At 41.7% G+C, this 27,036-nt stretch overlaps 1 protein-coding gene across 1 annotated transcript in view; it reads right to left on the minus strand.

The window, feature by feature from the left end:
- cacna1ba (calcium channel, voltage-dependent, N type, alpha 1B subunit, a) overlaps window positions 1-27,036 on the minus strand; it is a 234,712-nt gene that overhangs the window by 137,708 nt on the left and 69,968 nt on the right. The window contains exons 4-6 of the mRNA XM_034692917.1: window positions 11,987-12,078; window positions 11,662-11,814; window positions 8,227-8,414 (exon numbers count right to left, since the gene is read on the minus strand). Coding sequence (XP_034548808.1) covers window positions 8,227-8,414; window positions 11,662-11,814; window positions 11,987-12,078 — 433 coding nt within the window. The remainder of the gene's footprint in view (window positions 1-8,226; window positions 8,415-11,661; window positions 11,815-11,986; window positions 12,079-27,036) is intronic.

A 27,036-nucleotide genomic window follows, 5' to 3' on the forward strand; every position in this document is an offset into this window, starting at 1 on the left:
GGGGAGAGGGCTCATGACACTGACCCTTACTGCCTGTGACAAGCATCGGGACAATCTGAAGGTGGAGTAAACAGGGCCCACTGTGTCGATAGATGGCACAGAGACAAATTCAGCAACAGACTGAGAAGATAACAGACCACATCAGGGATCATGAAGTGTGATAGAAAGCTATACTTGGGACTCATGTTGGCTGATGTCGCAGGTTGGTGTGGACTGGAGTGGAAGAAAGGAACAAATCTCTGAGAACTGTAGAGTCAAGCTGATTTAACGGGCAAAATCTGACATAAATGAAGAGAAAGGACACCTTAAACCAGCAATAACTCTTCCCTTTGGACTGTGCATATGAGAGTGTAAGGCCTGATTTATACTTCTGTGTCAAATTGACGGCGTAGTCTGCACGCATAGGTCTGCATGGCTCTCTGCATAGCTCCTGTACCTACGCAGAGGCCTATACGTAGCCGATGAGCACCTTCCCAAAAACTAACTACACATCGAATCGACACAGACCGCAAGCCTGGTGATCGAATTCTCTTCTCTATTCTTCATGTAATCATGTCTGCATGATAAACAGCAACATGTATCAGCTGTAGATGAACATAACACGCTCTGAATCGCTGTGGAAAAGTAAACAGAGATCATAGCGGGGCCAGAAGCAGGCGATTTGCTATCAGAGAGACCACACTGCCCTCAGGCATTTGGGTGGAGTATTGCTGTGCGTCACGGGCATATCGCCGCAAAAGTATATAGTGCTTACGTCCGTGTCGACCACTGCTGCTTGGGTTGAGGCAGAAGTATAAACCAGGCTTAAGTATTTTATAAATACAGGCATGAAAGATTTGGATGTGTTCTATAATCCTGATGGTGCTTTCAAGGTGTCAATGGGGTCTATAAATCTACAGACCAGGGAGGCAGGTTGAATGGTTAAGATACATTTTTCCCGATGGATCCGGCCTTCATTCAACAAACAAGTTGTTTTCTTCTCTTCATGAGGACACACCTAACAAATTTGGACTTTTTACTTTCTATAATTTGCATTATGATGTTGATATTTCAGCAAACTTAAGCCACATTCATTACAAGAAAATCACATACCCCTACAGGAGGCCAGAGTTAATCTTTCTGTAGCTTACAATTAACAGTGAAACTGAGAACCTCAACAACAGATGAACGGACAGTTCATTTAAAGGTGACATATCATGCAAAATCGACTTTTTAATGGTTCTCTACCTGAAATATGTTTCCCTGGCATGTCTACAAACCCCCGAGAATGAAAAGAATCCATTCTGCCCCTGTTCTGATTTCTGCACCTTTCTGTAAATGTGTGCTGAAACCAGCCGTTTCAGTTTTCAGTGTTTTTCATACGTCACAAGGACATCCGGTCTGTAACGTAAGTCAGAGCTTGGAGCTTGTTCAGCCCATAGACTGTATAAAATACAACTCAACCCCTCCTCTGTTTTTCATTCCCTGCACACATGTGTGCTAACAAGGAGCTTAGGAGGGAGGCATGCTAGTTGTAGGCTGTCTTAATAAACACAAAGGTCGGTTTTACTCCCCACGTCTGCAGATTTGAAGATCTAGTGGATGATTTTTATTTTTCATGGAAAAGTGCTAGCGCTAGTTAGCATAGCCACATAGCTACATGTTCGTCCCTGTGTACCAACACACACGTCGACATACTGACAAATAAAACAACAAGAAACACTAAATCTGTGACCGATGGTTCAGAAAGGTCCTGCTGCAGGCGCCTCTCCATCAGGATCAGATTCTGGATCAGATTCAGAGGGTTGAAGTAACGCGTGTCTGTGAGCAGCCATGTATATTCAGCCAACGTGTAAACATTAGATCAACGTGCTGGACAGCCAAGGCCACATCCACGTCCTGAGGGGGCGTGGTCAGAGAGCTCATTCTCATTTAAAGGCACAGACACAGAAAACAGCCTGTTCTGAGCAGAGCTGAAAAAGAGGGGTTTACAGGCAGACCAAAATCTGATTTATAAGTGTTTTTTTTAGCATAAACTTTAAAGACATGTTTTGGGGACCTCTTAGACCAATATATTTTGATGAAAAAGAGCATAATATGTCACCTTTAAGGGATGTAATGAATAAAGTAATGACAGACTTTATTCCTGCTCTGAACCCACAGCTGCAGCCCAAGTTGCTTAACGATGCAGCCAATGGATAGGAAGTCTCAGCTTCAGTCATTTTCTTTTTTAAGTTATTTTTTTGGGACATTTTTCGCCTTTAATGGATAAAATAGCTGAAGAGAGACAGGAAATGTGGGGAGCAGAGAGCGGGAGAAGACATGCAACAAATGGTCGAGGCCTGGACTCTGACCTGCAACTGCTGCAGCGAGGACTATAGCCTCTGTATGTGGGGCGTGCACTTAGGCTGCTAGGCTGCTAGGCCAACGGCGCCCCAGCTGAAGTCATTTTATTATATTACCATATTTTATTCTATTACAGAGAAGTTAGCCATCGCTCCGCGAGACATTTCAAGTCATTAGATGGCGGCTTAAGGGCTCGGAGATTGTAAGAACACAGACTTACAGCTTTGATAAGTCCTTCTAAGGACGTTTATCTTTCCTATAAGCCTTTGTTGTGTTTGAAGTCCCTGTTAGGAACTTCTGTGAGTTTTGGCGCCCCCTGTGGACAAAGTGAGCTTTTGTCCCTCGGCTGGTTTTGTCCTGTAGAAATGAAGAACTGTTATGTAAAATCATATCCTGCTTTCTGTTAACAGTGAAATGTAAGGCTTGCTGTGAATATTTGCTGAGGGAAAAGTAAAGACAGCTTTTTCTTGAGCATGTTGTAAGTAGTCTGGTCTGACACCTACCCCCCCCCTCACACACACCCCTACAGTGGTTATAGGCATTACAAATTGTTGCTGATGGTCATGTTTGTTTTTGTAGCTCATAAAGAGGCATCCCTGTTTGTATCAGTCGGTTTCATCACCGGTCCAAAACTCCTCACAGGACCTTTAAGATATAAAATCCAACAATAAATATTGGATTCAACACCAAGTCTTCTTTGCTTCAGTCACTCCTTTCTGTCTGGTTCAAAGTCTTATCTCCTTTGTATAAATATTCCTCCGATGTTCTTCTGCTGATTTAGTTCATGTTTTCTGCACACAGAGCTGTAAGACACCATAAAACCCAACATGTCTGTCAGAAACCATAGTTTATGGCTGCAAGGGCTCGGGGTCTCCTAATGAGGAATTGACAGCCTGAGTTTTGCCCTCCATCCCCATCACAGAGTCGCAGTGTTGGCAGAGACTGACGAGCAGCACATCCAGCCATGATGGATGGCCACTCTGATGAAGAGGACACAGCCGGGTCCCACAGCGGCAGGGAATGAGACAGCCGTCAATCCTACCTCGACAATTCAATTCGAGAATCCACCAATCATATTCAACCAGAGGAGCAACCTGTGCCCGCGGTCAGAGCACATTACCCGTCTGACAGTGATCCAGCAGACAGGAGGAGGAGCCGACTGATGATGGATGACAGAGTGGTCATAATCTCTCAAACCCACCTGCTCCATATGGACTAATTATTGATTAACACCTCAGTCTAATGGGGATTTTTCAGACGATAGTGACGGAGCAAAGGTCCTAAATCTTAGAGATGTTGGATGGAGACGATGTAAATGAAGGATTAGAACGTGAGCCAGAATCAACATAACAAGCCGGATCATCAGATTCATGAGGTAAGGTTAAATAAGAACAGAAAGCAGGAAAAGAAAAAGCAGCTTCTCACTCAGACTGATCATAAATGTGCTGTAGTTGTTTTTTGATTGTACCATCTCAATCAATAAAGCAGTCATCACACTCATTTCCTCATCATTGGTCATTTCAGTAAAAGCAATAACAAAAGCCTGGTTCTCAGGAAAAGCTATGTACTAAAGCTTTTCTCAGGGGACGACAGCAGGTCTCATGATTGTGTATCTGCAAAACAAAAAAAGGCACAGAAAAGAACGACCTGTACAGGAAGTCAGGCACCAGGATCGCATGCAACTTCCACCAATCTCAAAATACAACATCATATACGGACTCCCGACCATTTAAAGACCGTTTAGATCAGAAATACTCATCGATTATGGATGTATGCTGCAAACAGCCACGGATCAACAATCCAGGTCGACTACAACAGGACTTTAAGATAACTGTGTCAGAAGGTAACAGGACAACAAAATAGAGCCGAATAATAATTATTAAACTCACTGTTAAACTTTTAACTAGGGGTGACCCCAAATAGTGGAATATTCGACGACTCGTTCTAACGAGCCTCAGTCGACTGCCAATCTCATAGTCAAATATTTGCATATGAAATGTGGATCATTCCATTCAAACCATGGGGGTGCTCAATGTCTAATTTTACATTATTTTCCTGTTTCCCTTAAAAACAGTGTCTCATAAATCCTATTTTGATATAAATATAGACTTATTTAATGTAATTCTGAGAACAGGTCTTGAAGTGTTAAATCTTCTTAAAGTGGTAATTAAATCTCCCCTGGTAATTAAAGGTGGACTCTCCTATTTAGTAGGGACCTGTGGAGCAGACGTACCTCAGCTGGTCTTTAAATCTTTCTACGTTCATGGCAGCTCAAAATTTCAGGAAATAAAACTTCAGTTGATTCTAAAAAATAGTGATGAAGATGAGGAGCAGCTTCATGAAGAGGGCTGTGAGATCAAGGATTACCGGACCACACAAAAACTGTACGGGGCCAAAAGAACGAGGAAGGATACCCAAAGCTGTCTGAAGCCTCAAAAACAATCCACAGCATCCCATCCACCTCCACACCATCAGAGAGGATATTCTCAAAGACAGGATTTACAGTCAACAAAGCAAGGAGCGCACTTCTGCCTGTACACACGATGGTTTTCCTCACGTACAATTTGAAAAGACTCAAGCGGACAAAGACGAAGGACTGTTTTAAAAGGTTCTGTTAAGAGATTTAAAAACCCTTTAGCTGGTTCAGGTTTGATTTTGAACATTATACAAATGTTTAGTCTTAAGTTGGACAAACTACCCTCCGCAGTGCTGCTCTCCGCTGTGTGAACACTGTTTAAATATCTCCTGATTCCTTATTCTATAACGGCGCGTTGTTCCATGTTTAATGGATGGTGGCCTTATTTGAGTTTTCTCTCCTTCATCACCTCGTTGTTTTTGCAATATAGATTTAAAAAATCTAAGTTTTATGCTTATAATATTCTGTTGTCCCTTTTTCTTTAAGCTATGAGTCTCTTAATTGTAAAGGGTTATGCGTAATATTGTCATGCAGACTTTGGGTCAATAAGGAAAAACAAAAAACACTCGACTATTCGCCGACTATGGGTAAAATCTGATGAATCAGATTCGACTAAGCAAATCCTTAGTCGGGCTCCCCCCTAGTGTTAACTGTTCGAAACTTAAAAGTTCTGCAGCAAACTCAGTAATGGCACAAAAGTAATAGAATACTATCCAAATGAGCAGAAATCCAACCACAGAAAGGCTCTGTTTCCTGTTGTTTGTATGTTGTTTTCTCTATACTGGACCTAGCTGATCCTGCCTGCTCTGAGCTTCGCTACACTCCCAACACTCGTCCTGTAGACCAGGGCGCGTGCCCTCGGACAGAGCAAAGCCGTGTCACAGCCGTAACGCGGCGCACACCCATCCTGTGGACTCCCCAGGTTAGAGCCATTAAGAAAAACGGAGCTTGAGTAGTGAAATTTTTGGAGATTAAACACACATTTGTAAGAACAAATTTACACATTTTCCAGAATAGGAGTATGGAGGTTATCCTAATATGTATTTACTCCCCCATCATGGTCATGTCCTAACCTCAAATTAAAGGATTTTCTGTAATTCAGGACAGATGATCACAATAAAGTCCGAAAACTGATTGAAAAGTACAATTTTACAAGGTTGAGCACTGTAGACATAATGCACGACAGTGGCATCTGATGTGAAAAAGTGAGAAGTGATGAGTTGCTCTTAAAAACTTTTCTGTTTCTTCTCACAAAATTCTTCATTTTATAACCCTCAAAATGTGTGAGGTTAATCTCAGAAAATGCAGTGTTCCCACGCATCCTGGAAAACCTGGAAAACAGTTGGCCAGTTTTCCAGTACTGGAAAACACCTGGAAAATGGGAGAAAAAGTAAAATGTCCTGGAAAATCACAGATTGTCCTGGAAAATTATTCCAGCATGACTGCGTGCGACCTGACAAGGTTAAAAAAAACACATCCCCATTTAACATTTGTGGCCATTTTTGTCATTCAGTTCTATTTAGGTCAATTTATGCACTGATCCTCTGATTATTATTATTATTTATTTATTTCAGTAAGGCATTCTAAAGAATTAAAATCCAAAGAAAGAAATCTATCAGTGACGATAAATAATGCCAAATCAAAACATAAGATATCTGATCTTCAGCAGAGTCTCTGATGAACCAGTTCATTTGCAGTCTTTGTATCAGTGTTTCAGTGTCTGATAAATGAGTCTCTGTTACAGCAGGGAAACAATTATTTGACTTAAAAGAAGCATCAAAGCAACATCCGTCCACCACGCCTTTTCCTTCTCTCAGCAACCAAACTATCGATCGCTCTCTGCCTCTACCCTTCTCTCTGTTTCTGTTTCAGCAGAAACTCACACTGATAAACACACATTCTTCTACCACTACAGCTGTTTAATTATTTAACCTATTGCATAATTGTTTCCCTGGTACGATACAAGCCAGAGTTTATGCAAATGGAAGAGTGCTGTGATTTGTTTCATGCTAGCAGTGAGATTGCTGTGTTGTGGTTCTAATGGGAGCTGTGGCTGTGTTAGTCATCCTCCGCAGGCTCTTGTGCTCTCCTCTAATCATCCCCGAGAGGAAGGGAAGGAAGGGAGGGAGCAGGCAGGAAGAGCAGCACAGGGTCTTGGAAAACATGAACAGGCCGGGCTGGTGGGAGCATTCATACATGCTGCATGACGGTTTTTGACTTCTTTGTGTTTAAATCAGGTGTCTGTTTTTGTAGAAAGGTGCTCCTCTATTAGACAATGGGCAAGAAGCATTTTGGCATGCACTGCAGCATCATTGTTATTTACCACCTGGCACAGTCCTCATGTATGTACAGTGGTGTAAATACTGAATGAACTTGCACCAACATTAGCACCTGGTAGTGCGTACGTCTTAAACTGAAGTGTGGTCACTTGCAAAGGCGACGTGTTGCTATCTTGAGGAAAGAGTCTGCACTTCAAAGCAACAAAAACCAGGGGTCTCATTTATAAACATTGCTTACGCACAACACTTGGCGTGAAAATTGGCGTACGCCAGTTTTGTTCTGAGAGGATCTGATGGAGATATTGAGACTTTTAAATGTAAACTAAAAACATATTTATTCTGTCTGGCTTTTATGTAGGGTCTAACAATTTTATGGTGGCCTAGCGGTCTTAGTGCCCCACATACAGAGGCTACAGTCCTCGCCACAGGGGTCGCCGGTTCGATTCCCGCCCGCTACCATTTCCTACATGTCTTTCCCCATGTCTTTGGTGTTCATCCTTGGGTGCAGGTACGGAAAGTGTGACAAGGTGAAGAGTCAGCTGATGAACTTTCTGTTGGGTCAGGCAAAGCTGGCCATTTATGTGAGCAGGAGGGACCGGCTGGAGCGCTCTGAGGACGTGGATCCTCAGGTCCTGTTTGTGAGGATGGTGCAGGTCAGGCTGAGGATCGATTTTAGGTACTTCAGTCTGACCCAAGGCCTGGATGAGTTCACACACCTGTGGGGTCTCAAAGAGGTGCTGTGCACTGTGGAGAACCAGGAGCTGGTGTTTGGGAACATCCTGTGCTGAGCATGTGTTAGTCTCTCTATGTGTTGTGTCTTGTTGATCTCGGTGAGATCATGATCTCTGTTTGTTCTTTTGTGTTTGTTGGAAAAACCAAATGAGAATAAAAGGAGTTTGAAAAAAAAAATACATGTCTTTCCCCGCTCTCTACTCCCCCCATTTCCTGTCTCTCTTCAGCTGTCCTATCAAATAAAGGCAAAGAGCCCAGAAATATAACTTTAAGGAAAAGAACAGAGTGTCATCGAGTTCCAAAAAGGATGAAAGGACTCATAATTACCTGATAGAGTATGAAAACAAACAGCGAGTTTGAGAGGAGTATGAGTTCAGGGCCTAAATCAGGCCTACAGGTTACCCCATCCATGTGGTTGGACATACACAGTGCTTTAGAAACATCAGTGCTCATATCTGGTGTAAGTGGACTCACGTTGTAGAGGATGTCCACCCATCCCTCCATGGTGATGCACTGGAAAACTGTGAGAACAGCGAACAGTATGTTGTCAAAGTTTGTGATGCCGAAGCTGGGTCCGATCCAGAACTCCCGACAGACGGTGCCAACAGCGCAGGTCCTCGCCGGGGCCTCCATACCACAGGGGAAATCTGCTGCCTGCTCGCCTACAGCACACACACACACACACACACACACACACACACACACACACACACACACACACACACACACACACACACACACACACACACACACACACACACACACACACATCAGAGGTATTTTTAGAGCGGGCTGGAGATGTATTATGTAAAAGTTCCTCTCGTGCTGGGATACAGAAGAAATAAGCCTTATGTATTATACATGTGTTCAACGACATGATACAGAGGACGGCAGCTTTTAAGGTCATTCAACATCATTACCTGTTTCTATCCAGAGTCACTAACACTTAAAGTCACTCTTAATCTCAATACAAACCAGGGACTGTAATCTGGATTTGTAGAAGGATACAGGAACACATTTTTATAAGGGGAAGCATCCAGATCGACTTATTACAAACTAAAAGGTCTGATAGAGAATGATAAATGATTTTAATATACAGGAGACCACTATGGATTAAGTTTCTATTGGTTTACCTGTTTTTTTATTCCACCTTATTGAACCGTCGCTGGATGATAAAGTGGAAAATCTTTTTACGAGTGTCCCATTTTTATGCCCTCACTAGCGGCCAGTAGCTCAGTAGCGGTAGCTGTGAATTCAATATGAACCCAGTGCCTGCAACCAACTCTCTGAGACTTGCAGCACCTGTCTCCTTTACTTCTTTTGGATTGTTGAGTGTTTTCAATCAAACCAGCACTCCACTAGGAGCTTTTATACGGTAACTGTATACGACCTTTTTTTTAATATGCATGATTACAACCCAATAAGGGAGGCAGCTTTTAAAAGTGGCCTCACTATTCATCCTGCATGCTTTGAATTAAAGCGGTCACTTCCTTCTTGGAGTGCCAGACAGGACTCGGACTGATCTCATCTTAATCCACCACGAGCAGAGCACTTTGCAGCATTTAGCAAGTTACAGTGGCAAGGACAAACTTCCTTTAACCCTCCTATTACCCTTGGGGTCAATTGGACCCCATAATGATTAACATCATATTTTTGGCTTCATATTTCATGACTTCTCCTAATTTAATAGGGACAACTGGGAAATAATAAAATTAAAATGTTGATGTGTTCCAATTTCCTGTGAAAAAAAATTATGCACGGATGTTCCTTGGGGTCAATTTGACCCCAGGCTGTTTTAGCTGTATAGAACATAAGACATATCAACATTTAACACAATGGCTCTTGTTTTGGATGATATTGAGGTCACTATAACATATAAGTGACCTATAACATACATTTTTAAAACCTAAAACAGCCCCCCTCAACCTTTAGATTGAGGTCAAATATTTCCTAATCAAGAGTTAATACAACATAACCATGTCTCTAAAGACTTTCAATGATGAGTCCTGTGTCATATGTTTTGATAACATAGAAACAAGGCAGGGCCGACGAGAGCATGACAAACTCCCAGCAGTTTGATGTTCTGTTTTACAAATAAAGTCCTTCTAAATGCTTTAAATTGTGTTTATGCTTAAATATATTTTTATTTAAAGGGCTATTGAGGTAGTCAACAAAGAAACATAAATTACCTGACACATAAACCTAGGTAACAATCAGTTTCTGGAGGTTTAAATTGCTGGAGTCAAATTGACCCCAAGGATAAAAGCTGTTAGTAAATTTGAGGACAACAGGAGGGTTAACAGGCAGAAACCTCCAGCAGGACCAGACTCATGTTTGACACACGTCTGCTGAGACCGTGTTGGAGAGAGGGATAGAGGAGATGAAGAGAGAGAGAGATGATAGTGGTGAGCAGATTATACAGGTATTGGTTGTACAGCTGTGTAAGACACAGACGACTAATGGTGGTAAAATGTTCCAACAGTGCTTCTTATTTAAAATTGTACTATAATTATGCTCAGAGGTGTGCACTATATTCATTGTCTAAGATGTGCAAAATGATAATCTATAGTCAAAACACTCCTTGAGACTCCTCAGACATTCACTGAATATGATTCAGTCTTGTGGGTAAGACTGTGCCCACTGAGAGAACACATGCAGAGTTCACAAAACACAGCAGGCTAAGCTTGTGTAGCTGCCTGCATGGCTGAAGTTCAAAGTGAGAGAACAAACACCTTCAGGAAACCAAACAGAAACACGATCAGCCTCCAGATCGGCGTTGTTCTGTTGATTTCAGATAAGATAAGATAAGATAAGATAAGATACTCCTTTATTCGTCCCACAATGGGGAAATTCATGGCAAGACATGGACCGTCCTAACTCGTATGGAGGAGGTGTGTCTTTGAAAAGTCATCATTAACAACATCTAACAAACTATTAACAGGAGTGAGATGGATATTCAATATCACACAACCTGAAACGTGTTATTAGCTGACCGCATAGAGCTGAAACTAGATTGTTTATGATGCTCACAATTAGAAGACCATCGTTTATGAACGCTGGACTTCTGCTTTTATAACTTCCCATTTTCTATAAGTGATGATCATGCTCTGATTGTAAAGTGTAAGGGGTTATATTTGACTCCATTCAATTCTTTATTATCATCACACTTTCCTCACTCAGGCCTGCTGCTGATGTTGTTGCTGTATTTCTCCATCGTTTGATTTTAACTTAAAGAGTTTAGTTTGATATTTTTAGTATTTGAAGGTCTTTCAGAAAATGTTAATCTGTTGTGCACATCACATTTCTCCCAGAGTTTTTGTTATTTCTCATATAAAAATGTATCATAAAGATTGTATGGAAAACTTGAAATCTTGTACACTAGAATTGACTTGACTGATTGTAGGCAGAAGAACACCATCTCCAGGGCTTCTTTATCTACAGTATATATGTTTATGCTTTGTTTTGTCTGTACAGCTGCAAACTATCAGGATAATACACCAGAGATAAAGTCTTCCAAATAAATAGAACATGCACTGCATCACAGTTTTCATGCAGAGGGTCCCTACAGTGGTCTGCAGAGAAAGGAGCGTCACAGTGGATCTGCTGGGCGGAGAGTGTAATCCGGTCTCTCTGAACCATGATCGATACGTATAAATGCTGTTTCACCTCTTACAACAGCATCCATGGTGTGCAACATCTGAAACTGTCACTGGGAAGAAACTAAGAACTAAATGTAATTCTGCTCACTGTCAGAAAACAGCCTGTTTGTCTGTCAGCGCCCCCTCTGTGTTTAAGTCCCTCCTAACACTGCACCTGAGTCCTGAGTCCTAAGCCGTGAAATAGGTTTAATCATGTTACGGTGAGCTTAACACCTCAACCCCGTGTATCCCTCTGAGTCCTAATGCTCACCTGTGTCGTTCCTGAAGCAGGTGCGGTGGAACTTCCCCATGTAGAAGTCCAGGCCGATGATGGCGAACATGAGGATAGCGAAGAAGAGCAGCAGGCCGATCTGCAGCAGAGGTACCATGGCTTTCATGATGGACTTCAACACCACCTGAAGACCTGAAGGAGAGGAAACAACAAAGATTTATTTTCTGTCTTTGCATTTCTGTCAAAGGTTGAGTGAGTTCATGAGGTGAGACTTATGACAGCTACCTGAAAACAGCTTCTCACAGACAGTGTGTTTTATGCATGAAAAAATAAGACGTATATATAAAATGGGAAGACTACTTACTTGGAATGCCAGAGACCAGTTTTAGCGGCCGCAACACTCTCACCGCCCTCAGTGTTCGTAGATCGAAATCTGCCCCCACAGTAGCCAGGATCCTGCACAGAAAAACAAACAACAAGAGCGAAGGGTCAGGACAACAGGTTCTTCTTATTCACAACAATCGCCTGTCTGGAGAAAAGATGATCAGGTAAATACAAAATCAGATCATTCATGAGGGAGCAGACACACGGAAACCAATCAGACAGTGATGACTGTGAACTATAGCACGTATCAAAGGACTGTTACTTCAATGAAAACAACTCAGCACAAACATCTCTCCTCCCTCAGCTCAGTCAAACTCTGATATCAGCCGACATAACACCTGTAAGATGCACATTAGAGTTCAAGAAGCCCAGGCCTTCTTTCAGACATGAAAACAGTTTGAAGAAACAGTTTTTTAGTATTTTATGTCATGTTTTCTAAAAAAGGAAAAGGAAAACTAAAGCCGCAAACGGCGATGAACAGGCCCTCGCACACCTGCAGCCACTGCCTATGTGAGTCACCGCCAAATGTAAACCACCGCCTGATATAAGCCAAGCAAGATCTGAGAGTATATACCGCCTGTGTCCCTTAGGTGGTGCTAGTGTTCCAAGTTTTTGGCCGATTGCCAAGAAAACCTCCAAACTTGACAGTCTGCCACGCCCACAATTTTAGTATGAACGGAATGCCTCTAATCATGTTGGATCGTCAATGTGTCTGCTATAGAATGTGCCTCTTTGGGACTAAATTGGAGAGAAACCCTATGAGGAGATCTCAAAAGTATGCACCCTTATTTGGGCGTCATTCTTCACATTCAAAGCTGTATGTGCGTTTGATGCACCGCCTCAAAGTCTGCCACGCCCACAATCTTAGTCTGAACGGAATGCCTTTAGTGAGTTTGAATCATCAATGTGTCTACTATAGAATATGCCTTGTTTTGACTGAATTGGAGAAAACCCCTCGGACGAGTTCTCAAAAGTATGCCCCCTTATTTGGGCGCCATTTTGCATTTTCAAAGCGAGGTGGCGCTCTTCCTGTTGATTTTCGGATATGGGTGTAAGAGGCTTTTTTGTGCGTCCTGATGACATGGATATGCCTATTAATTTTCAAGCATGTAGCTCAAAATAACCTCTATGGGGAAGGGTTTTTGAAAACTCTAGGGGGCGCTACTGAGCACATTTTTGAGAAATTTTGCGCAAGACCCATAAATTCTCAAATTTTTCACCAGGCCTGATGAGCATGCTCATTTTGCTCAAATGCGCGCTTTCATGCATGTTAAAGGCTCCACAAATGCAATCTCGGTCGCGCGACAAAGAATAATCGCCGCCACTGCTCGTCAGTGCTCGGGACCTAAAAAAATTATAAAGCATTTTCATACTTAAAATCTGTCTCTGTTGGTTTAGGACAAGAGGAGATGTCTGCGGATCATTCAGCTCATCTTAAAACCCTCATGATTGATGGACACTCAAAGACTCCTGACTAAAAGGAATAGTAGTAATAGTTTTTTGAAGGTGTGATTGTATGAGGTACTTGTCAACAGTAAGTGCATCACTCACAGGGGATCTCTATCGGCTCTGCCCCCACTGTTGAGAAACCAGACAGAGAGTTGTAACAGGAGGTAGACCACTAACAGCTACAGACGGGGTCAACACCACCCCCTCATTAAGCTGACTGTTTCTTTATCTATCTTACTTTCTTTTCAGTGCAGCTTAGAGGGACTCTTTATGGTTTGCATGCACTTGGAAATCTCTATGATGGAGTAAGTATAATGGCGGCCTTTTTCCTTTATTTATTAATTAATTAATTAATTGATTTTTGGCTTGAGTCCTCAAGCTGTTGACCTTTCACAGATTCACATTGTTCTTTGCTATCATTATGTATTACTGAGCTTTTTGTGTGGTTTGCCACCTTGCTTCAATAGCTGATAAATTGGCCACAATTGTTGCTGAATTTCTGATGACTGCCTAAGGATAACCCGGGACTTCCACCAGATCCATGTCCAGTCTGTCTCAGAGCGGGACCGCAGGACAGCTGGAGTCATGTGACTGAGGTTCTCCCAATGTAATCACTGAATCAAGGATTCTCCTCCTCCTCTCCTCATCCATGTTGTCTTTCTGGTCCTCTGAAAACCTCAGACCTGTTGACTCCAGGCCTGGCTCCTCTCATCATGACGGTTTGTTGTTGTAGTTAAGTGAAATACGATCTGGTGATAACACAGAGTGTTTGATCCTGTAAATTAACCGGATGTTTTCATTCTGTTTTGGTGAAACCTGACTTCCTGTCCCACTCCATCTGCTCTGTTGAGATTGATTCATCGTGCCCAGGCATCAAAAATAGAAGTCTGATCCGGAGGGCTCCGACCTGCCGAATCAGAGACCGAGCCGGAACGCAACACAGTGGATCCAGTGGAAGTTAACACATTGACTAGAATAGAACGGATCCGGTGGAATTTGGCCGTAAATTGCGTTCGTATCTTCAAGCTGCTGTCATTTAATGACATTTAAAGGGAGCACTGACAGTTTTCACTTGTATTGTCCACTTTAAGTCAGCATCTAGAGTTTTTTGAGTATTTTTGAGTGCACACATCAATTCTCTTTCCTACCTCATACAACCACACTGAAAAACAAACAAAAACAAAGAAACTATCCCTTTAAAAGTTGTCAAGGCACCTAACAATCATAGAAGAGCATCATAGAGACACCTCCATGAGCATGAACCAGTTTTATTCGGTGTTTTTACAGGCTGTTATTATGAGACCTGTTTGTGTTGGAGACACGGACACTTCTGTGGAGAACTCCTCTCTCTGTTAAACCCTCTTAAAGGTCAACATTTAAAGGATCAGGATGTGATTTTAAAGCCTGTCATGCTGCTGCAGCTTTACTGTGTTTCACTGTGAAGAAAAGTAGAGCGTGAGCGTGAAGATAAAATCGGACCATACTGGGGTCAGATCCAAAAACATCCTTTAGAACAAAACTTCCAGGGTCCATCCGTTTGCTAGGTGACATCTTTTACTCCACTGTGATTAAAGTGAGCCTCCTCCTGTCTGGTGGAATAAATGCACAAAAATTTGGCATGTTTTCAAACTTCACAATCATTCAACCCCCCATCCTGTGCTCAATGACTGTGAGAACTGAACTCACATGCTGTTACAAAACCTCACGTGGTGCAGGGAATCACAGTCATACCACAAAACAGACACTTTGATGTGATCAGAGAGAGAGAGGTGTTAAAACGTTCAGCAGTCCCTCTGTGTTTCTGTGGAGGTGTTATCCAGCAGGCAGCAGTTTGACTGTAAACATGAATCATTCAGCAGAAGTTCTTCAGAAGCCTGATGAGACTCCCCTGTCTGTTTCTGCCAGCGGGGCTCTGTTTCTCAGGACAATTCAGCCCCACATCCACCTCTCCAACCATCTGCCTGCACTTCACTCGCATCTGCATTCTCCTTTTGCATAGAGCGAGGGATTTATATTCATGTGTATGTTCAAGGTAAAATCAAAGCCACAGCAGATCAAAAAGATACACAGAGTCTGCAGGTGCATACAAAAGGGCAGGTGGAATGAAAGGTTGGGGTTCTCTCTGAAGGGGGGAGAGGGGGGTGAACAGACATGAAGAGAGGGGGATGATTTTTTAGATATTTGAAGACACTGTGTGATTCTGGGATTACATAATTTCAGTATCTCATCCGTCAAACGAGGGAGCACAGAGGTGAAGAGCTGGAGCTGAGACGTTCTGCCTCAGAGACGGGAGGATGAGCACGCTCTCTCTGAGAGATTCAAGAAGATGGGATATCTCAAAGAGCACGGAAACCAAAAACAGGTAGACCAAGACCAGTATGCTTGAGTCCAAGACGAGATGGAGAGAACTCTGAAGGATGACAGAGACCAGACTAACGTGATTCAATCTTCATGTTAAACAAAGACAGGTTTCATTTTCTTTGTTCAATTATTTCAGCGAGTGGAGGAGGAAAAAGAGGGAAAGAAAACAGATGAGTGCAGGAACAAGGTGGAAAAAAAGAGCAGAGGCAGGTACACATCGAGTCTGTCCAATCAGACTCCTCCATTCCTCCTCTAACAGCTGCTGCAGAGGGATCCACGGGAGCCAGATGCACCACATGAGAACTGATCCTGTTTATTTCATCACAATTAAACAATCTAAACACCTCTACTGTCTCAGCACGGTCCTCAAACGACGGTGTATCCACCCAGATCCAAAGAGCTCCCCATACTAACACTTCTTGAGGCAGAGGATGCTCCTCTCGTTGAGGGTTTGATCCTGATGTTTTCTCACTTAAGTCTTAGGTGTAAAAACTGTGGTCTTTGTTAAAAACTGAAAAGGACGGGAGTAATTTTAGAGTCTTAGAGCCAAGGCTGACACTTACTCTCCACATCAGTGTAGATGAGCTGCATTCAAGCCAGGTAACACTACTAAATATAATGGAGTTTCCATAATCCTTTATGGAATAGATAATAAAATAATGAAAAGCAGATGATTAACAGATTCACAGACCTGTGTCCTGAAAATAGTTATAAAACTGTCTTTTTTAAAAGATGTTTACACACCATGTTTGTGGAGACACACTGTGATGGGATTCCCTTTAGGATACAAGGAAATGTGATTCATAAATAAGAAAGGGATGGAGCAATGAGATGGCGTACCAAGGTCCTGAAACCCTCTACAGCCTCAGGCTGAATGTGGAGGATTTGTAAAAGAGGCTATAGGTGAAGGTTCAGACAGCATGCTGCAGAGATACTAACACACAACATCCAGAATCAATAGAGGAAGCTGATGAATGATGGATCATGTTGGAACATAGACTGTGTAAATAATGGACGTAGTATCCGTGATGTCACCCATGTGTTCCTGAGCGTTGTTTAGAAGCCAATCGACGACGGCAGCCATATTGGAAATACGGAACGCAACCAGTCAGAGTGTGACATAAAGGGGCGGGGTTTGAGCCTCCTAGCCAACAGCTACAGTGTTCCCGACCGTAAGTCATGTCCTTATTTGGGCAAAAACTCGTAATCTTAATATCTTCTGAACCGTTGCGTTAGAAAAAAATTCACCCCCTGTACAGTGTGTGCTGATTGAGAAATTAGCTACATAGACCCAAGCTGTTTTTTGTACCAGGCTGTAAACATGTTTATTTCTGCATATTTTGCCGGATGCCTGAGCATGACGCATCAATTCAGCACAGAGCAGATGGAGCGGGACAGGAAGTCAGGCGCCAAAACAAAATGAAAACATCCGGTTAATTTTCAGAATAAAACACTCTGTGTTATCACCAGATCGTATTTCACTTAACTATAACTTTGACAAAAAAAGTCATTTAGAGCAGAGGCAGGCCTGGAGTCATCAAGTCAGAGGTTTTCAGAGGCTGATAAAGACAACATGGATGAGGAGTGGAGGAGGAGAATCCTTGATTCAGTGATTGCCACGGGAAAACCTCGGTCACATGACTCCAGCTGTCCGGCAGTCCTGTTCCCTGCTGCGTTCAGAAAACCCAACCGGTGGGTGTTGACGGACGAGAGCGCATGGAGCCGGACCGCGGCGGATGGAAGACGGACTCAGTCAGGAGCGGTACAATTGTCATATTGACACCACACATCGAGGCCTCCAATCAAGCCACACCCCCCCTGATCAACTGTGCCCTTATTGGGCCTAATGTTGTCTAGTGTGTGGCCAGACTATAGACTGTATAAATAATGGACGTAGTATCAGCGACGTCATCCATCTGTTTCTGAAGCGCTGATTTGAGGCTAATCGTCAGCGGCAGCTATATTGCTGCTGTCGAGCGATCGTGAGGTGAAGAGGCGGGCTTTGAGCCTCCTAGCCAACAGCTACAGTGTTCCCACCTGTCAATCAAGTCAGCTGTGACTCTCATTGGAAGACTTGCGATCTCAATATCTTTGAAATTGCTGCGTTATGAAAAAATGTACCCCCCATGCAGTGTGTGCCGATCAAGAAATGAGCTATCCAGACTACACTCGTCTTTTGTACCAGGCTGTAAACATGTTTATTTCTGCTGTATAGATCGTCTTTTTTGAATTGGTGTGTATGTGGTTTCTGGTGTTTCTGCAGCCAGCCTTAAGCGGATTCTCAGTGAACTGCAGTTTATAACACTTCTGCATGGACTTCATATTTTGAGACCGGAGGTTGCTCCTTGTGTTGGAAGAGTAACACTGGAACAGGAACTTAACTACATTAGGGAGTGCAGTTTGGTGAGACCTCTAAGAGCTCTGTGTACCGAGGGGCTGCTCTCAAATATCCAATAAAACAAAGCGTACATTTTGGTTCTGGTGTTACTACATTTGCTCCAGTAACAGACCATAGCCTGTATGATAATGGACGTAGTTCGTAACGTCACCCATCTGTTTCTGAGCGCTGTTTTGAAGCCAATCGTCGATGGGTGCCATATTGGAAATGCTGAAGTCAACCTAACCTCTGTCGAGCGAGTGTGAGGTAAAGAGGCGGGCTTTGAGCCTCCTAGGCAACAGCTACAGTGTTCCCGCCTGTCAATCAAGTCAGCTCTGCCTCTCATTGGAAGACTCGTAATCTCAATATCTTCGGAATTGCCTCGTTAGAAAAAGATTCACCCCCCGTACAGTGTGTGCCGATCGAGAAATGAGCTATCCAGACTTTGTCAAAGCCTCAATAGCTCAAGTGACTGAAACATCTCATGACTGAACAATCTTGTGAATGTATGCTGAGGAGACTGAGAGTCAGTCAGGGGGAGGGGCTTCACTCTGGGACCTTAAGTCTAGATGGGTTTCAGTCTCCTCTCTGATAGGATCTTATTATGACTCAAAGATATACGACATGTCTCTTTTATTCATTCATTCTTTCATCCTCCTACATCTATCCTTTTATTTATTTATGTTCTCTGGATTCACACGCTGTAGTCCGCCTCTATGAGTCACATATCCTGAAAACAAAAGCATGTGTAATCCATGAACCAGGCCTTTCTATCACAGCTGTGTGGTCTCTGCGTGAGACTCAGTTTACAGCCTCCACCGTCCTTTGACTCTACGATGACTCAGCAAAAAACAAACACTGTCACTGGGAATGTTTTGCTCCAGATATCATCACACGCAGATTCACACGGTCCTGTTTCAGCCTGCACTGAAGTAACCACGACTGTCCCCACCAGTGGCGGTTCTGGGGAGGGGCCAACAGGGGCCAGTGCCCCTGTAAAACTGAACCTGTGAAACAGTGCCAACACTGAAGCATCCTGAGACCATTCATGTGTGGGGTTGCTTTTCGGTCAAGGGAGTGGGCTCTCTCACAATCTTGCCTAAAAACACAGCCATGAATAAAGAATGGTACCAGAACGTCCTCCGAGAGCAACTTCTCCCAACCATCCAAGGGCAGTTTGGTGATGAAGAATGCCTTTTCCAGCATGATGGAGCACCTTGCCATAAAGCAAAAGTCATAACAAAATGGCTCGGGGAACAAATCATTAAGATTTTGGGCCCTTGGCCAGGAAACTCCCCAGATCTTAATCCCATTGAGAACTTGTGGTCAATCCTCAAGAGGCAGGTGGACAATCAAAACCCCACAAATTCTGACAAACTCCAAGCATTGATTATGCAAGAATGGACTGCCATCAGTCAGGATTTGGTCCAGAAGTTGATTGACAACATGCCAGGGAGAATTGCAGAGGTCTTGAAAAAGAAGGGTCAACACTGCAAATATTGACTTATTGCATGAATTCTGTGTAATTCTCAATAAAAGCTTTTGATACTTATGAAATGCTTCTAATTGTATTTCATTATACCATAGAAACATCTGACAAAAACACCTAAAAACCCTGAAGCAGCAGACTTTGTGAAAATGTCATTTTTGTTTCATTCTCAAAACTTTTGGCCATGACTGTAGTATATATGTCTAGTATATAGGGATGCACTGATGTTTTGCCAGTTTGTTCTCAGCCAGTCCTTGCCCTTCTCCATCTCTTTTGTCAGGGTTGAATGTGTCCCTCTGACAACACCCTTGGCCCCAGCCTGGCCCCCCCAGTAAAATTGGTCTAGAACCACCACTGGTCCCCATCCATCCTGCTTCTGTCCTTAAACAGATACATCCAGATTCTCTCACCGAGATCTGGAAAGATCACAAGTCACCTAAAAAAGACTGCTGAACAAGATAAGATAAACAATCAGATGAGTCTTTTCAGTTGGGTGTAATAAAATAGCTTCACTGTCTAATCTGTAAAATAACATAATAAAGAAACAAAGTATGAACAGATCTCTATCTTTTTTCTTGAGAAGCTTAATTTCCCCTTGAGCTGAAACTTCCTCTTGTTTGTGTCTTTCCTGTATTTTCATGTAAACAATGTTTTCATGGTCAGCTCTAAATCTTTCTTTCTGGTGGTTTGCAAACAGCTCTGTGAGAAGAAGAGAACAAGACGCACTAATTATTGAGCGTAAAAAAAAAAAGAGCCTTCTCCACCTCACTGCAAATTAATCCAGCTTTAATACCCTCCCTGCTGGATCTCTGCTCATTACTGACTCCAGACAGACGGGCTGAGCGGAGGGAACTGCTCAGCACATTCAGAATAAGAACAGTAGCCTATCTGGTGAAAAATTATATCTGTAGCATATCTGTAAAGTAAATGACATCCCCAGAGACCTTCTTTCTTTCTACAACACCTGTGTTTGTCTGTTCTCCACAACAAGCGTTCACTCTCTGACAGACACACGACACCACCAGCAGGTTTCAGAGTGACATGAGAAAGAAATCCTCCCACTCAAAACTGACTGACAGGGTTTTTCTCAAACATGCTTCTTCATTTTTGTTTCTCATATTCAGGGAAAGAAAACACTTCTGCTCTTTTTCCAGGAAAACAAAGATTTGCTGCAGAGGGAGGACATGACAGATCATAACCTTTATTGATTGATTTTACAAATTCTCTGCTTGCTTTTACTTTGTCCACACTTTGTGCAACAGGCTGCCAACAACAAAGTTTTATCATGACAGTGCACGCTCACGCCAACATGATACCAAAAACATCCTCTCCTTCATCACTGAGAGCTTCAGCACAGATAGGAGAAAAACTCAAACTGCATCTGGAGTCAGGATCTTCTTGTTCTGCAAGGCCGGCTCCACGTCAGATGACTTTCAGATCTTAACCGATTTAAAAACAGTGGAAGACCACACACATGAGGATAGTCTTGACAGGTTTTAAACATCACAATCCTCTGAACATGCACACTAGATCCAGAATCCACGCTCTTAACGTCTCAACAGGAATCTCACAGAAACTTGCCTACTCAAACGTGAGTTCAGAAGACAAACAAACATGGCGGACGATCGTCATCGTCAGCCGCTTGGCGTGTGTTTTGTTTCGCAGCAAAAAAAGAGAAGCTGAAATATTCCCTTGACTTCAGGTTTAGCTGTGTTTACGTTTGCTGCCATGTTTGTGAGCCCTGTTAAAACGCAACATCAAACTAGTGACGCCTCTCAGTCTGCTCTTCTCACTGGTTATTACTGAAATATCAAACATGTTTGATATTTACGATCCAAAGTCAGAGTGAAACAATCGTCATATTGACATCACACATCAAGGCCTCCAATCAAGCCACGCCCCCCAGATCAACTGTGCCCTTCAAGCGGCAACCTCTGGTCTAAAAATATGAGTCCAGTGTGGAAATGTTAAAAGCTGCAGTTCATTGAGGATCGGCTTGAGGCTGGCTCTGGAAGTACCTGAAGTCACATACACATGAATGGGAAAAAGCCGATCTTTACAGCAGAAATAAACATGTTTACAGCCTGGTACAAAAGATGAGTTTAGTCTGAATAGCTCATTTCTCGATGTGCTCTCACTGTGAAGGGGGTGAATTTTTTTCTAACGCCACAATTTCGAAGATATTGAGATTATGAGTCTTCCAATGAGAGGCACAGCTGCCTGCAGGAACGCTGTAGCTGTTGGCAAGGATGCTGAAACTCTGCCTCTTTACGTCAAGCTGACTCGCAGAAGCAATATGGCTGCCGCCGCCGATTTGCCTCAAACAGCTCCTCAGAAACAGATGGGTGACGTCACGGATACTACGTCCATATTTTATACAGTCTATGGCGCCCTTATGGGCCTAATATCATCTAGTGTGTGGCCAGGCTGAGGCTGTTTTTGAAACCGTCTGCTCCATACTACCTGCCAATGGGGGGGCCGGCAGTAGCTCAGTCCATAGTATGGACGAAGTTTGGTGGACTGGTGGCTGGAGAGGTGCTGGTTCACTTGCCTGGGCACTGCTGAGGCGCCCTTGAGCAAGGCAACGAACCCCCAACTGTGCATTGTATGTATATACGAAAAACACTGCATGTAGCATGACCGAAAAATAACACAAGTGAAAAAATTGAATTTCCCCTTGGGGATTAATAAAGTACCTTCTCCTTCTTCTTCTTCTTCTTCTTCTTCTTCTTCTTCTTCTTCTTCTTCTTCTTCTTCTTCTTCTTCTTCTTCTTCTTCTTCTTCTTCTTCTTCTTCTTCTTCTTCCATGCAGTATGTACTGCATACTACATACTGCGTTTAAAGATAGTAAGTAGTATGTCTTTTCTGTTGGATCTATTCTGCAGGATTGCCGAGCCAGGCATTGCTGGATTTACGTTTTCAGAAGAGGAAGTAAACAACGTCCAAGCTGATTGCAAAATGACTTATTTAGCATCACTTATGATTTTAAAAAAGTTGTGGGAAACAGTGCCCGAGGTAGAATGCATACTGACTGTATGTGAACACTGTACTGCAAGTGTAGACCGTTTCAAATACAGCCTGAGGGTTTTTGAATGATTAGTCACTTTTAGAAGTGAAGAAACACCAATATTCCCTCTGTCCACTTGATCAGGTCCTGTTGCTGCTTCACTTTCCAGGTTGTCACATGATATGAGACGATGAAACAAAATGTTTTAAAAATCTGTACCTCTGTTTTTCTGACAGGACTTTCATCATGAGCTGTTTAGAGTTAAGGGCAGATGTAATGTGTATAATGGCTGATGCTGGAACAAAGCTAAGGTGGCCTATAAAGGCAAGACTTGCCTCCACTGAACCCCGCTCAGGTCAGGAGAAAGTGGATAAAGAGATGCCAGATATTCCTCTCACTCCTCTCTTATCCCCACATTTATCTGCCCCGGTGTCAGAGTCCAGACCGGACTCGCTGTAAATCTCCAAGAAACTGTGAATTTTATGATTCGCTCTGCTCTGAAGCTGTGCCAGTCTCCCATCTATAACACATTCAGGGTCAAGTCTCTCTCTCTCTCTTTCTCTTTCACTCTTTCTCCCCGTCAATAATACACTGTTTCATTAAACAACCCTTACAGGCCCTGAGCACGGCTCTTGTGCCGGAGTTTGCAGAGTTCTTCTGTTGCAGGTTTCAGTGTTTTATTGACTTTGCATTTGTATGGTTTCCAAAGCGTGTTTGCTGTTGATGATTATGAGGCGCCGTTTGTGAAGTTGTGGACATGAAAATAACAGCAACACTTCTCCACATTTAGCTCTAAAACGTATTAAAAATCACATTTAGAGCTAAATTTGTGATCTTTTTCACACTTGATATTGTCGTGTCCAATATATTTTGAAAAATAATCGAAATGATACATATAAATATAAAAGTTAAATCGAAATGTTAAACCAAAATGTGAAATATAAATCAAACTCTTAATATAAATATAAATTTTAAACTAAAATGTGATATTAAAATGATTAATGTTCAATCGAAATGTGAAATGTTAAATCTAATTGTCAAATGTTAAATCGAAATGTTAAATCGAAATGTTAAACCAAAATGTGAAAAACAAATCACATTTTTAATATAAACATGAATTTAAAATTATAATTTGAAATCAAAATGTTAAATGTTCAATCGAAATGTTAAATGTTAAATCTAAATGTCTAATGTTAAATCTAAATGTCTAATGTTAAATCTAAATGTCTAATGTTAAATCGAAATGTTACACCAAGATGTGAAATATAAATCGCATTTTTAATATAAATATTAATTTTAAATTCAATTTTATATCAAAATGTGAAATCTAAACGTTAAATGTTAAAACTAAATGTTAAATGTTAATGTTAAATATTAAATCTAAATGTTAAATGTTAAATCTAAATCTTAAATCGAAATGTTAAATGTAAATGTCAAATGTTAAATGTTAAATCGAAGTCTTAAATCGAAATGTTAAATCTTAAATCGAAATGTTAAATGTTAAATGTAAATGTCAAATGTAAATGTCAAATGTTAAATCGAAGTCTTAAATCTAAATCTTAAATCTTAAATCGAAATCTTAAACCAAAATGTGAAATATATATCACATTTTTTAATATTAATATTAATTTTAAATAAAATGTTATATTAAAATGTTTAATCTAAATGATAAATGTTAAATCTAAATGTTAAATGTCAAATGTTAAATCTAAATCTTAAATCTTAAATCAAAACGTTAAACCAAAATGTGAAATATAAATCATTTTTTATATAAATATTAATTTTAGATTAAAAATTTATATCAAAGTGTTAAATGTTAAACCTAAATTTTAAATGTTAAATCTAAATTTTAAATCTAAATATTAAATGTTGCTCTATGATCCTTAAGACTTAGCTTATATGTAAATTCACACTGCCTCCTAGCTGGAGTACCTAAATAAAAGTTCCATAAAGCGATACAAATACCCCATCCATAGTCAGTCAGTACCGTAGACTGGGTCAGTACTGACTCTGAGAGTTGTGGAAACACTTTATGGACTCTAAAACTGCCATAACAACATTTTCTGCTAAATTAGTGCTCTATTTTTGACAGCGGGCAATACTGTGAGCAACCTGTAGGAGTCAATACGGACAGACTATGGTTGGGATTTCTGTATCGCTTTATGAAGCTTTTACTTTGGTACTTCTGCTGGGCTGTAGTTTGAATTTACATATAAGCTTAATATTTAGGATTGCAGAGCAACATTTAGAATTTTGATTTAACAGTGATTGTATTTAAATATATATGTCACAACAATAATAAGTGTGAAAAAGATCACACATTGTTTTAAATGAGATAAAAATGTGACTTCTTATTTATTATGTTTTAGAGCTAAATGTGGAGAAATGTAACTCTAGTGAAAGTTCAGACAGGAAGACTATAAAAGCAATCACAGCAGTTGTTTAACTCTCCTCTCCCTCGCTCAATAGCTCCTCGTCTTCCAGCTGCACGCTCTGGAGCTGTCATTGGTTAATCAGCGGCGGCTGTCATCCAATAGTTCAGTGGCACGCCCTTATCCCCAGCCTATCAACTATCTGCTGTCTTTTTAAATGTGTCTCTCTCTCCTGCTAGTTCCTTCTTGTAGTGATGGTGTGCACCCCTCCACCTCCCCATCTTCACCTGGTCTTCGCAAAGTCTTCAATTCCTGTCTGTCAAGTTTCATGAAGTCTCATTATTCATTAAGTTGTAATAAATAACTTTTAATCTTCAAACTGTGTCTCTCCTGATTGAAATGTTGTTAGTTTCAGTGTGCACAGCTTTACAAATGGCACCCTTAGATGTTACTGCTCTGGCTTTTTAGAAGCAGAGTGGAGGATCGTTGAAAAAGAAGAGAAGTTTTAAAAAGCTAAAAACTCCAGCAACACTTTCTGCATAAAGAACTGTAATTTTGAACCAACATGGGTTGTGGCCTTCATCAGGGACAGTGTTCTGACTCTTCGCAGCATGTTAACACATTTGCAGCACAGCATGTCTTTTTGACTTTTGCAACATTTCTCAATGTTCTGCCTGTGCCTCTTATGCTAATTGTTGCTAGTGCAGCTGATTTTCCCTGCCTGACACTTTTCAGCACTGAGACGGAAGGATGGAGTGAGAGAAAGTGGAGACATGAAGACCAAAAAATACAATGTGATTAAAAAATGAGAGTGGAAGCAGCAGTGAACAAGAAACTAATTTGTTCTACAAGGTAACACGACTGTATTTATCTGTGGAGTGTGGTGACTTTAAGGAGAACAATGCAACACCAGTTTGGTTAGAAAAAAAGATGTGACCTTTATGAAATGCTCCTTCTCTGCTCTGTCGTTCTTCTTAAACGCTGTCTGACAGCTTTAACCACAATCTGAGCCCGTCTGATGAAAACAAAACCTCTGAAGGACTTTCTTTCATCAGGTGTGTTGACCTGAAAGTTCTGTTGCAGATATTACAGCCAAGTTTGGAGCTCCAAGTGAATCTGTTTCTCTCTATCATTGACTGCATGTGACAAATATGACCCCAGTTTGAAAACAGCAGAATTACCCTTTAATAAACATCCTTCAGTATTCATAGCAGAAGAAAGGATGTGAGTGTAGTGATGAGGGAGAGGAGGAGCAGGTGACACTGTTCTGTTTGTTTTATCCCCACAGAGATCTGAACAGCAGAGGATGAGGAGGATACAGTGCTGACAAAAAGCTGTTGTTAAATGTATGAAAGATTACATAAATGTATGATTACGTCTTTAAAGATGATGATGTGCCTTCATTTATTCAGCAGCAGAATTATTACGCACCACAGGGAGAGCGTGATGAAGCATTCTGCTTGCAAACCTAAACTCAGACGACGTGACATAAATGTACGAGTGAAACAAATGAGCTCTTTTATCAATTAGTGAGAGCTGTTTGTTTGCAGCTCCTGCAGACGACTCTGAGGGGAGAAGCACTGCTCTTTTTTCTCCCACATATCTCACAAGAAAATAATATTCATTTGAACTCACACTCTCAGAGAAGCTGCAGTCTGGAGCCCTGCTGTTCGCTCTGCATCCACAATAAGGACACCCTCCTCCTGTGTAACCTTTCTGACAGACGCTGTGCCCTGCATGTTGATGACTGAACACAGCCTGACTTATCCTTGTAGAGGTAACAGGTACCTTTAATCTGTGCATGGTTTACAACAGTCCAATGAGCTGATGATTGGAATATCTTAGCATTACTTACTATTCAAATCAAATCTGAAAACAACACTAAAAGTAGTTTTCATTTACTTCTTAAAAGACTACACATTCTGACTCAGTCAGTGGCGGCTGCAACTAGCTGACCATTAGACCATTACAATAA

This window comes from Notolabrus celidotus, chromosome 9 (assembly GCF_009762535.1).
Source record: "Notolabrus celidotus isolate fNotCel1 chromosome 9, fNotCel1.pri, whole genome shotgun sequence".
In the NCBI taxonomy this organism is placed as follows: Eukaryota; Metazoa; Chordata; class Actinopteri; order Labriformes; family Labridae; genus Notolabrus; species Notolabrus celidotus.